The sequence below is a fragment of the Salmo salar genome, chromosome ssa26, assembly GCF_905237065.1.
Source record: "Salmo salar chromosome ssa26, Ssal_v3.1, whole genome shotgun sequence".
Taxonomy (NCBI): Eukaryota; Metazoa; Chordata; class Actinopteri; order Salmoniformes; family Salmonidae; genus Salmo; species Salmo salar.
Window position 1 is genome coordinate 4172822 of NC_059467.1, and position 12407 is coordinate 4185228.

The following is a 12407-nucleotide window of genomic DNA, read 5'->3' on the forward strand; positions in this document are numbered from 1 at the left end:
AGAGAACACATGAAAGAAACCTCCATGGACTGTTCAAAACTGAATTTGATCATTCTGGGAACATAGAAATAACATTCAATGAACATTGAGGGAATGTTTTGTGCACCCTGATACAAACATTGTAAGAATGTCATCTCAAATGGACAGATTTTCTGTTTTGGGAACCCATCTTGTCATATCCCGCAATGTTCCCACAACCTAAAGAAATGTTTTATGAACTTTTAAATAACATAAAAAATGTGCTGTGGGAACATTCTTGCAAACTAATAGAAACATTGTATAATCATCTGCACAGGTTTTGTGTTTTGGGAACACATCTTTTGTGATGTTCTCACAATGTTCCCACCAGACTGTTCCCACATTCTGGGAACCTTTAAAGAACAGACTAAATGTGTTCTGCAAATGTTCTTGCAATGTCAGGTGAATGTTTTATACAAACATTGTATAATCATCAGCACAACGGGACAGTTTTTGTATTATGAGAACATTTACCGCAACCTAATGAATGTTCTGGGAACTTCCACAGAACCAACTTTGGTTTGCTGGGTGCTCATACATGTCGTCATAGCCTAGAAGCCTAGAATCCCAAATGCATTTCTTAGTTGTTATTCACACAAAAGCACTTCTGCAGACACTACCTCTACCTATTGTCATAGAGACAACAGAATAATGACAGCAGAATGACAATGTTCCATGATAATAACATTCTAATATGCATTCTACCTAGGATTGGTACTTCGCCCAACAACATTGTCAATGTCATAGATAATCATAGATAAGCTGGAAACATACGGGTGCTGAGGAGCTAATATTAGAGAGCTGACTGGAGGTTCCCGAGATGTGGTCTTGACCAAGGGTTTGACTTTTGATCTTGGGAGGACAGGTCCCCCATGGTATGTAAAGAGCAGAGAAAGTAGAACACAGTTCAGGGAGAACCTTCGGACAGATCATTACAGATCCATGTGCAAGGGCAGACACAGAGGAGAGAAAGAGATGGAGATGAAAAGAAAGCGGGGTGAAGAAAGGGATATTATCATAGCTATGTTATCTGTCAGGGTCTGCTCTTATCTAAGGGGAAAATTCAGACCAGAGTTACTCACGCATAAATGTACTTTATTACCTTTTTATGCACTTTTCTAAGCGTATTCTGACCTTGAACTTAAGCTTGGGGGAAATGCCAGTGCCAGCAAGGTATGCGTTTGGGGTGCAGATCAAATAAAATTATATGATAAGAGCTATTGATAAGAGCTAGGTAATCTGTTTGGATAAGGGGATTGTAAATATAGGCTAAATAACAATTGTTTTAGATCTACTTTTTATGATCGCTGGAGATGAATTGAAGGAAACTGAAAAACATATAAACATCATAGGTATGCCTATTTATGCCCCTTTCCCACAGTGAAGTATGAAATGCTGTGCCATTATGCAGAATTTTAATTGTATTGCCTTATAACTTGCAGGGATTAAATGAATAGCCTATGTTAAATATTATAAGCAACTGTGGGTAGCGACCATAACAACCACATATATTTAACTCCCAACTGAATGTTCGCAGCCTAACTTTATTTCTTTCCACTGTAAGGATGTCATTATGGTTGTGGCTGCGGGTCAAATAATAGTGGATACTATTTAATGAAGGCCAAATACAAATTGTAGTAAAAATAAATAATAATGGACTTCAAACTGTTTCTTTGAACTTGATGCATGCCGCAAGACTTGGTACTTGCCATCAAACAGTTCCATGATCAATGCGGGCAATTAGGGTATATTTATTATATGATACTGTTGCATACTATTCTACATATTATAATTATTTTGTAGGCTACATTACTTCCAACGTTACCATTGATGATCTGAATGTGGCAGCTTTCACAATGAATCAAACCACCTTTCTTCATTTGTGCGTAAAGGCAACATTTTTCCATTAAGTAGGATTCATGATTATTCCCTAAACATAAATGTGTAAATCTACCCATGGGTTCTGAAATTGAGGCAAATATGTACACGTTTCCATGGCTTCTATATTCTGAACGCATTCGCCATAGTCTTCATTCAAGTCTTGTGCCGATCAAATTCAAATTAAAGGTACACCATATTTAAAGAGAGTGATTTAGAGAAATTAACAGATTAACGATACTAAACAAAAATATAAACGCAACATGTAAAGTCTTGGTCCCACGTTTTATGAGCTTAAATAAAAGATCACAGACATTTTCCATACACACAAAAAACGTATTTCTCTCAATTTGTGTGCACAAATTTGTTTACATCCCTCTTAGTGAGCATTTCTCCTTTGCCAAGATAATCCATCCACCTGACAGGTGTGGCATATCAATAAAATGATTAAACAGCATGATCATTACATAGGTGCACCTTGTGCTGGGGACAATAAAAGGCCACTCTAAAATGTAGTTTTGTCACACAACACAATGCCACAGATGTCTCTCAAGTTTTGAGAGAGTGTGCAATTGGCATGCTGACAGCAGGAATGTCCACCAGAGCTGTTGCCAGAGAATGAAATGTTAATTTCTCTACCATAAGCCGCCTCCAACACCGTTTTAGAGAATTTGGCAGTACGTCCAACCGGCCTCACAACCGCAGACCCTGTGTAACCACGCCAGCCCAGGACCTCCACATTCGGCTTCTTCAGCTGCGGGATCGTCTGAGACCAGCCACCAAGCCAGCTGACGAAATTGAGGATTATTTCTGTCAGTAATAAAGCCCTTTTGTGGGGAAAAACTAATTTTGATTGGCTGGGCCTGGCTCCCAAGTGGGTGGGCCTATGCCCTCCCAGGCCCACCCATGGCTGCACCCCTGCCCAGTCATGTGAAATCCATAGATTAGGGCCAAATTAATTAATTTATATTGACTGATTTCCTTTAAATTAACTGTAACTCAGTAAAATTGAGGCATGTTGCATTTATATTTTTATTCAGTATAACTGAACAAAAACTCCCTGATCAAATTGGTATGTTTTCTGGGGTTGAATTCCATTTATTTAGTGCGCGCAAGAGACCCCCCCCCCCCAACCTCGTTACATGCCTGAAGTCTGAATACCAACTACTGAGAAGTGCGTAGGAAAGGCGTGCGTAAGAAAGGCGTACATTTACTAAGTCTGAATCGGCCCCTATGCGAGGCAGCAGCAATACTTCAGGTCACACACACACTTTAGCAGCAATCTCATGTATCCTCTTGAAATATCAGAGGTTATACTTTCTTTTATTTCTCCTCTGTGTCCGTAACATTGGCAGGTGAGTCAGGAGAACGTGAAGAGTCTGAATGGTAGGGCTTTGGCATGCTGAGGAGGGAGACGGAGACTGTACAACCCAGTAGACAGGCCCAGGACAGACCAGGCAGATTTCCTTTGTACAGCTGAGTCACTCACAGTTCCTCCTCCTCATCTCTGGATGGTGTTTCTGATTGGGAGGATGAAGTTGAGATCCTTTCTCAGCTGGAGCATCTGCCACGACTAGAGAGAGTGAGAGGGGTGGGGTTAGATTTGGGATGCCCCAGGCTCTCAAATAAAAATTGTGGATTTACAATGGGGAAGGAAAACAACCACAGTGAAACGTTCCCTAAGTCTACCTCAGCGAACTGTGCTTTGATGGCATCAAACTTGACCTTCTCATGGACTGCCCTGGCTGTGTTGGTGCCATCAAATGGCTCTGAGAGAGCCACATTGGAGAGACAACATTTCAGTTGGGACAGATACCACATTAAAACATTGACACTGATTTAGCAAGAACCAGATGTATTGCACCAGCATGTATTGCACAATCATGTTTTGTAGCATAAGCCTCTAGCCCCTAGGTGTCAATATAAGAAGATGATCTAAAAGGGGAGACATTACATCATGGTAATAACAGTTTTTATACAGTCACTACACAACTGTGTGGGAGGCAGCTCGGTGTCAGTGTCATGGTTAGAAGTGATTGACTAGTTAGGTCTGGTCTGGCCTACCTTCCACACAGATGAACTTGTCTCTCCACTCTAGACTATTTGACTTGGGCAGAGCCTTAGCCTCTCGCACCGAGATCACCTGTTTATCCCACCTGAAACAGAGGAGAGGGAGTGTGTTGTGAGCATGAGTAGACATCTGTGTGTGTATGTGTGTTCTGTGTGGCATGGTACTGTAGGCATAAACTTCAGAGCTCAGTCAGAGTTTCTTGGAGCGTCCAGCAACGCTGCCAAAAGGTTGAAGGTCAGTTTCCACCTGTTGCAGTCCCTCAGACAGCAACATGACACCAGAGAGAGAGGGGGAGTGGGAGGAGAGAAGAGAGTACATACCAGCTGTGACAGCAGTAAATGACGATAGTTTCTGATCGAAACTCCATATTTGGTGAGTAACAAACGTAATTTGACATTATTAAGCTTGAAAAGCTGGTGAACGGCAGGTTGAATGGCTGCTTCCTGGGCTTAAAAGAGATTCACCATAACAACGTCTACTGTAAGGCCAGATTCTGGTTCAGATGAGCACCAACTGTCATTATATGCAGATGTTGTGTTATTGTATGCGAGTGATCCAATAAATTATATTCTGGCCTTGTTCAAATGTTTAACACTAAAACAGCCATAGGCCAACGGCCACTGACATTTGATTCTGTAAGTATTTTTTTTACTTTTTTGGGGTGGCCCCCCAAAAAAACAGTGCCCTGCTCCTTCCCTTACTTTTCCTAAATGTTTGTATTTTACATTGTGATTTCAAAATTCGGTCAAATATGCAAACAAAAAAGTATTTAGAGCCTTTTTACCAGTTTTTTTCCACACCTATTCCCAACTTAACCCGCCAAGTTAATGTGCTGTAGGACGTTGGTACCCAGCCAGGCGCTAATGCGTCTCTCTCCTCACTGAATGAATGACAAATGGATGAATGGGCGATAATTGTGCATCTTACTTCACAATTGAACTTAAAAATTAGGCCTAACTGAATGATAAGAAGGATGAAGAGGTTGATTTAATTCAGAAAGACAATAGTGTAATGATGAAGTTGTGTTATGCCTATTTATCAGCAGCAAATAATTTGACCGCACCTTGCAGGTTGATTGACGTTTTACTTTGTAAAAAATAAGCCGTTACGGGACTGTTTAATTTACTGTAACTCTACTACTAATCAAATGTATTGTAAGGAAAACTAAAACATGCTACGTGTTGCAGTAGGCCTTTAGAATAATGCTAAACATATCATTGACTCTATCTAGGTTGATGAGCGGGAAACAAACGATGCCAGTCAGCCTGCACAGCCGGTCCATAGAAATAACACCATAAACTATACCGAAACTAATTTCACACATAAGAGTTAGACTATAGACAAGATTAAATAATTTGATGAGTGACAATTCTTAGACCTATCAGTTATCAAATTGTATATAGAAAAGATGGGTGCACCTTGTAATTGACAGATGCAGGGAAAGGAGCATTACTTTATCAAATCCTCCTTCAGAGTCACATGCAGGTAATTTTTTTTTAGATTTCTATATAGTATCAGAAAGTGCATATTCTGCAGATTCTATGACATTTACCTTTGTCAAATAGTGCGCTCTGTTTCCAAATTTCACTTTTTCCAAGAATATCCGTGTCATTGCAGTCAGCACATGACCACTGGCTACTAAGCAAAAACGAGTAACATAATAAACTTAAAATTAAAATATGCTATTCTGTCGTCAATAGATGAATGGGCGATAGAAACCAGATGGAAACTGATAATGGTGCATGTGACTACAATGAACTGAATGATGAGGATGATGAAGAGGATGAAGAGGGGGATTGAATTGATCTGAATTGAATCTAGAACAATAGTGTAATGATGATGAAGAATTGTGGGCGGTCTAATTATTTTATTACGAAAGGCTGGAAATTGTATATAATTTCACCTCGGAGAGTCAAATCAGACACTGAATACAACACACAATGTGTGTAGCGCATATTGGAAAGACGAACAAAACGAATGGACGCACTGACAGCATTGCAAATGCTGCAGAATTTAGATGAGTTGGAGTCTGTTGCTGTTACTCCCATCCCTATTGCAGAATGCAGCCTTTTGACAGCATGTACTAAAGTCGATTTAATCCACACTTGCATTAGTCCCCTCGTTTGGTGATTGGGATTTAGGCTGTGACAACGAAAAGGCAGCAGACCGACCTACAGATTTGTAACTATGAAAATCCTTTTGTCAGATTGTGAACCCAAAAGTGTAAATTAGAAAAATAATTTGGTTAGGGTGTAGGGTCGTCTTGTCTTCAGACGATATTATTTTGCATTTACTTTATTTACCTGATCAGTGGAACAATTCTTATTCTTAACAATGAGATAAAATATAGTGTAGTTATATTGCTTGTCAGCAAAAACACTACTTTTATTCCCCACACTTATTTTATTATCCCGATTCTTCCCAATATTGCCGGTGTAATCACATATTTGAAATCTGATATGCCTACTTGTGTCTTAAAATGAATTATATGAGACTATGCATTTTTTGCAGCCATTCATAGACAGTTTTGAATATTGATATTCATTAGATTTTTCTTGAAGGTTTGGTGATTTTGAGAAATGAATTGTTATAACAAGAACATTTTCAAGCACCCAGCACTTGTGAAACATAGATCAGGGGTGTCCAACCCTCCTGGAGAGCAAGCAGGATTTTCTTCCATCCCTCTTTTAAAGAGACAGTTCACCCAAATTAGAAAATGTTTGTGTTCTTACCTTGAAAGCAAGGAGACTGCGATCTGATACAACTGTCCACATGAGACCAGGGTTCAATCCCTGCTTCCAACCTTCCCACGATTTTTCCCATTTGCCTGTCTCCCCATTTCGTTACTGTCTGAATAAAGTACCAAACCACCTAAAAAAATATGTACAAATAATATTAGCATACTTTAAATTTCATCCCCCAAAAATCTCAAAGTAACAAAGTTCAAAGCATCCTGAATACACCTGACCTGTGTATTTTTTGGAGAGAAGAAATCCACCCTGCTCATAGGCCTAAGCCATGTCAAAATTCGTAAAATCACAGGAAATCAGCTTTAAAAACAGTAACATTTTCCTGGAGGAGGACACCCAGATCCCCCTGCTAGAGGATGTGCCAATGAAATTCACATAGCAAATCTCCCTCTAAGCTTTCTTCAAAAGTTGGCAGCCCTGTATTTGGCAACTTCTCTTCTCCAATTAACTAGCTAATTGTTTGGATTTAAATACCAGCCTAGCTAGATCTTCCTAGATCATCATCTCATGTATTTTCAATGCATCTCATCTACCATCTACTGGACCAAAGGCAGGACCACAATATTCATAAATGGCAGCAATATTTATAAGGATTCCTCAGAAGTTTTGCACAGATTAAAACAACCCTGTGTAAGGAGTTTAAGAACAGCCTCTTTCAATACGGAATCCTACAAAAAAAAATGCAGAAGGCGAGGACGATGAGGTGGTAACCTCCAACCTGCCAGTTACTGACTCTGTGGCTCAACACAAAACTGCCTTGGCTTCCATACTGGATGAAGTTTCTCCTTTGAAAACCCGCCTGGTGTCTTTCTCCAAATATTCTCCCTGGTACACTGAGGAGCTACGCTGTCTCAAAGCAACTGGCCGTCATCTAGAATGATGTATGCGATGTATGCGCAACATCAGAAAAAGACTACAAACAGGCCTTAAATGCAGCTCGGACATCTTACTACTCCCAACTGATCAGCAATGGCAACTTCCGGGTGCTGTTCTCTACTGTAATCAAGCTCCTCCAACCTGTAAACAACTGTGAACAACTGCTACAACTGCTACCTCAGCCTCCCCAAAACGGTGCAATCAACACCTTTGCTTCTTTCAAAGCAAAATTGAAAACATCAATAATACCATCCTATCATCTCCAGCCCTTGTAGTTGATCTACCCAGTCCTATGATCCCTGAGTCAAGGTTCTCCACCTTCACCACAGTCACTGCAGCTGATGTAACCAAGCTGGTTAGGAGAATGAGGCCCACCACTTTCTCACTTGACTCTATCCTCACCTCCTTTCAGAAGACCTGCTTACATGCTCTGGAACCTTTCTTCACGGAAATCATCAACATTTCCCTTACAACTGGATATGTCCCTCCTCAGCTCAAACTGACAGCAGTCACACCAGTACTTAAAAAGCCTGGATCTGACCCTGACAACCTCCAGAACTACAGGCCTATCTCCAACCTGCCCTTCCTGAGTAAGCTACTCAAACGTGCTGTGTCTAGCCAATTCAAAACACCATATGGCCACTCACAACCTGCTTAAGCCCTTCCAGTCAGCTTCAGAGCTAGACACAGCACAGACAGTGCCTTGGTAAGGGTCACCAATGAGCTCCTCATGAATGCTGACTCTGGGGCTGCCAGCATCCTCCTACTGCTGGACCTCAGTGCAGCATTTGACACTGTCAACCAGGCCATTCTGCTGGACAGCATGGAGAAGCACCTGGGCCTGTCAGACACTGATCACTCCATGTTTGTAGCCCTCGGCCCTAGTAGGTCAGACACAGTGGTGGTCTACCAGGGGGTCCCTCAAGGCTCGGTCATAGTGCCACTACTGTTTTGTATCTACATGCTGCCACTGGGAAATATCTTGAGAAAACACACACAGCAAAAATAGAGAGGTCACCCTAACTGGCATTCGAACCATCATTAAAGAAAAATTTCACCGCTGCTCTATTTCACTACGTATGTCCATTAATATGTCATTAACATACAGTATCATATGCATTATAAAAGTTTAGAATTTTATCACTACACACAAATACAAGTAGAAACGGGCCAGCTACATTTCCTGGATGTAAGCAAACCACAATATCCAGAATTCATAGCAATTTCAGGACATGGAGAACCTCCTCGTGGAGGTGTATCCAACTGATGTGATAAATATCAAAATGCCTTTGCTTGTATCCAAAACTTTCAGCCAGAGGATTTCGAAACGTAACTGAAGTCATAACTGATGGAGTTGCAATGTCGCCGAATGTTGAAAAGTGATGCTATTCCATCGATTTTCCCCTTCACTTCAAAGCGGAAGGCATCCGATCAGCCAACATCAGCGTAGCAGAAAAGTAGTCAAGCTGAGGTAATGTAGCTAACGTTACCTAGCTAACTACATGTGTTTATCAAAACCAGAATCTAGCTAGCTTTCATAATACGCTGGCTAGACATTCCAAAACATATCAATGTAATTAGCCAGCTGCTATCTGGCGATGTGATTAGTAACTTTGCAAGCTAACGTTAGCTTCGTTAGGTTACGTTAGCTAGCTAACTAACTACCGCAGAGGCTAACATGACTAATGTTATGTGTTCTATTTAGAGTCCAATCCCATCAACATCGGCAGCAGCATCAAAATCAAGCTCAGCACCAGGAACTAGTGTAAGTCACCTTCTAAAATCAACAAAATCTTTCCACGATGAGTAAATAAATATACTGGTACTAGGCATAAACACGGTCTGTGTCTTGTCATAGTTGGTGTGTTTACAAGTAGGCTACAACTTCTACTGTAGTTATCTGTATTATTGAGGCTTAGTTGATTGTTCATGCAAGGCTTGAAGTCTAAATTGGGGGAAAAAATGGTATCATTAAGGAGGGGATGGTCTGGGTGACTGACTGGTGTCTGTTGGGGGTGGGTATTGTGTGACGGTTAGTATGCATGATCTATTGACATGAGGGGGGTGGGTGGATATAGTACCTTGTTTGAATGTGTATTGATGGGGACAAAGTAGTAAAATGTTGGCTTATCACTGACTACTGTGTGTCCTACAGACTAATCCTAATGTTGATGACGATGACCTTGACACGAGCTTTAGTAGTGCAGAGCCTGTAGACCCACTGGATGAAAGCTTTCAGCCTGGAAAAATCTCAAGCTCAACATCATCGGACTTTGAAACAAGCCAGGACAGCCAAAGGTATTTATGAAAGCACAATAACCTTGAGAAAGCAATCACTAATACACTAAACTGTCTACAAGACAAGTGATCCTCAAACTTTTCACACCCTTGCAGTCAGTTCTTTGGCATGGAGAGGGGTTGTCAGCATACTCTTCTACCCTATTCACTATTGTTGGCAGTGTTCGTCTACTCAACAGCACAACTGTAGGTGCTCATACAAAAATACACAAGTCAAGACCCCCTCAAACTTTTCACATCTTTACTAATAGCCCATCTCAAAGCCCCATTATTGACTGAGTAAAAAAACACATACCAGTCTACTGTACCCCTTTTTGTTTACAGATGAACATGGTTTATTGTATGGTTACACATCTTCATGATCAGTCTTCATGTATTTCCAGGAATGTTGAATGTCCATATTCAGTTAGACTGATGTTGTAGTATAATATAGACTACTTAGTATGCTCACAACTGTGGTATACACAGTGTACAAACATTAAGAACACCTGCTCTTTCCCATGACATAGACTGACCAGGTGAAAGCTATAATCCCTTATTGAGGTCACTTGTTAAATCCACTTCAAATCAGTGTAGATGAAAGGGAGGAGTCAGGTTAAAGAAGGATTTTTAAGCCTTGAGACAATTGAGACATGGATTGTGTATGTGTGCCATTCTGAGGCTATGGCAAGACAAAAGATTTAAAGTGCCTTTGAATGGGGTATGGTAGGTCGTTTTTGCTGGGTTTTTCATGCTCAACAATTTGCAATGTGTATCAAGAACGGTCCATCACCCAAAGTACATCCAGCCAACTTGACACAACTGTGGGAAGTGTAGGGCCCCACAGTGGAGGTGTCATAAAACCTAGCGGTCAAACAGGGAAATGGTTCCAATTGTTTTTCAACCATCCATAGGGAATTTTAGAAACACTTCAAATAAAGGCTTTTTCGTGTAGGCTTACCCTAGCGTGATGTTTTGATAACTATGTAAATCTCTCTCGGCAAAGGTGACTTTTATCAATATATACGGCTATTTACTCTCAGATTTGAAAAGGAAAATTAGCATCGAAGTATACATCATGCAAGACTACAAATCCCTGTAAACTCCTGCACGTCATCTCTATCTGACACCTTTGCTAACAGGTATTGTTTAAATTCAAAACTTGCACAAGACAGTTCAAAAAAATTGTCAATTTAAAGAAATGTAGCCAATTTATTCATTACAAATTTGAGCTAACATTAGATAGTTAATCCAGAGATTCTTACCTTTGCCTCGATTCAGCAATCTTGTCCAGATCATCATGGCATTTGTAGTGCTTTATGATAGTCACATTAGCAGCTAATTAGCATTTATTTTTGGGGTGTGGTAAATACAGGCGAATATACTGATAGAAGTCACCTTGTCCTAGAGAGATTTACACGGTTATCAAAACATCACGGAAGGGTAAGCCTACACAAAACACAGCCCTTATTTTAAGTGTTTCTAAAATCCCCTATGGGAAAAATGAATGGTGGAAAAACTATTGGCTAGGTTTTATGGGTCACACTGTGGTATTCTGTTGGAGTCAACATGGGCCAGCATCCCTGTGGAATGCTTTCAACACCCTGTAGAGTCCATTTCTGAGGGCAAAAGGGGGGGGTATTGCTAGCTGTTGTACATATGAATATAACAGTGTTTTATATCAGCTTTTTTTCTTAAACAAGATTCCAGCTGCATCAGAAAGCAATAAAGTGTTGACTTCAACTTCTGGATCAATTCATTGTGATATTCATGAAACGTGTTTGGACAAACTAGCTTCAATCTTACTGCTAAAACAAATGATGCAGGGAGTTGGTGTGTCATTTCAACTTACATTTGTTGGCAAGTAAACTTGCTTCAATAAAACAATAGATTAGTCTGTCTAACCACGAGTAAAGTCACACCATAGTTTAAAAAAAATCACGACAGCTGTGATGGAAAGAGGAAGTTTCAGTACAATTTTATAAATGCCTACAGATAATTTGTTAATTTGAAATGGTGGGATCTTTTTTGTCTGTAAAATGTATTATGAGAGAAATGGCGGTGGAAATGCCTTTATGCGCAAATACTAATATAATAACCATCAAAGCAAACTTGGAGTCTCGTGATGATATGGTGTGTGATCCTTCCACTACGACTTGGGAAACCATGCAGTTTATTAGGCTACAGATGACATAAGTTGTGATGAACTTCACAGGGTGTTGAAAGTGCACACTATGTGCTTGATGCTCCTTTCAAATAAATATCAAGGGTCTTATTCTGGTGACATGATAATCAATGCTTGACTGCCATTTGACAAATATTCTCGCTCTTATTCATAATAATATCATAATGTAGACTAACCTACCTGCACTGTATCTGCGAGCTGTTGGCTATAGTGAATGTTCCAAGACCAGTGTAGGCACATTTGCTATATTTTTGGGACAAAACATAGACAACTAATCTGTAGAGTTGAAAATGCGATGGAAACACATTGAACTTTAGATTTTTATTCAGTACATGAAAACTATAGCGGAAAA

The 12407-nt window shown here is 40.2% G+C and overlaps 1 protein-coding gene and 1 long non-coding RNA gene across 3 annotated transcripts in view; one reads left to right on the forward strand and one right to left on the reverse strand.

Moving 5' to 3' along the window:
- Positions 1–2162: 2162 nt before the first annotated feature.
- Positions 2163–12407, reverse strand: part of tent2 (terminal nucleotidyltransferase 2) — a 41975-nt gene continuing 31730 nt past the window's right edge. For both annotated transcript variants that reach the window (XM_014174924.2, XM_014174923.2), the window contains 3 exons: positions 3961–4052; positions 3586–3665; positions 2163–3469 (listed from right to left, as the gene is read on the reverse strand). In XM_014174924.2, coding sequence (XP_014030399.1) covers positions 3398–3469; positions 3586–3665; positions 3961–4052 — 244 coding nt within the window. In that variant the 3' untranslated portion in view covers positions 2163–3397. The remainder of the gene's footprint in view (positions 3470–3585; positions 3666–3960; positions 4053–12407) is intronic.
- Positions 4201–9896, forward strand: LOC123730743 (uncharacterized). Its single transcript, XR_006762169.1, has 3 exons — positions 4201–4339; positions 9299–9358; positions 9749–9896. It is a non-coding gene; the product is annotated as an uncharacterized lncRNA (long non-coding RNA).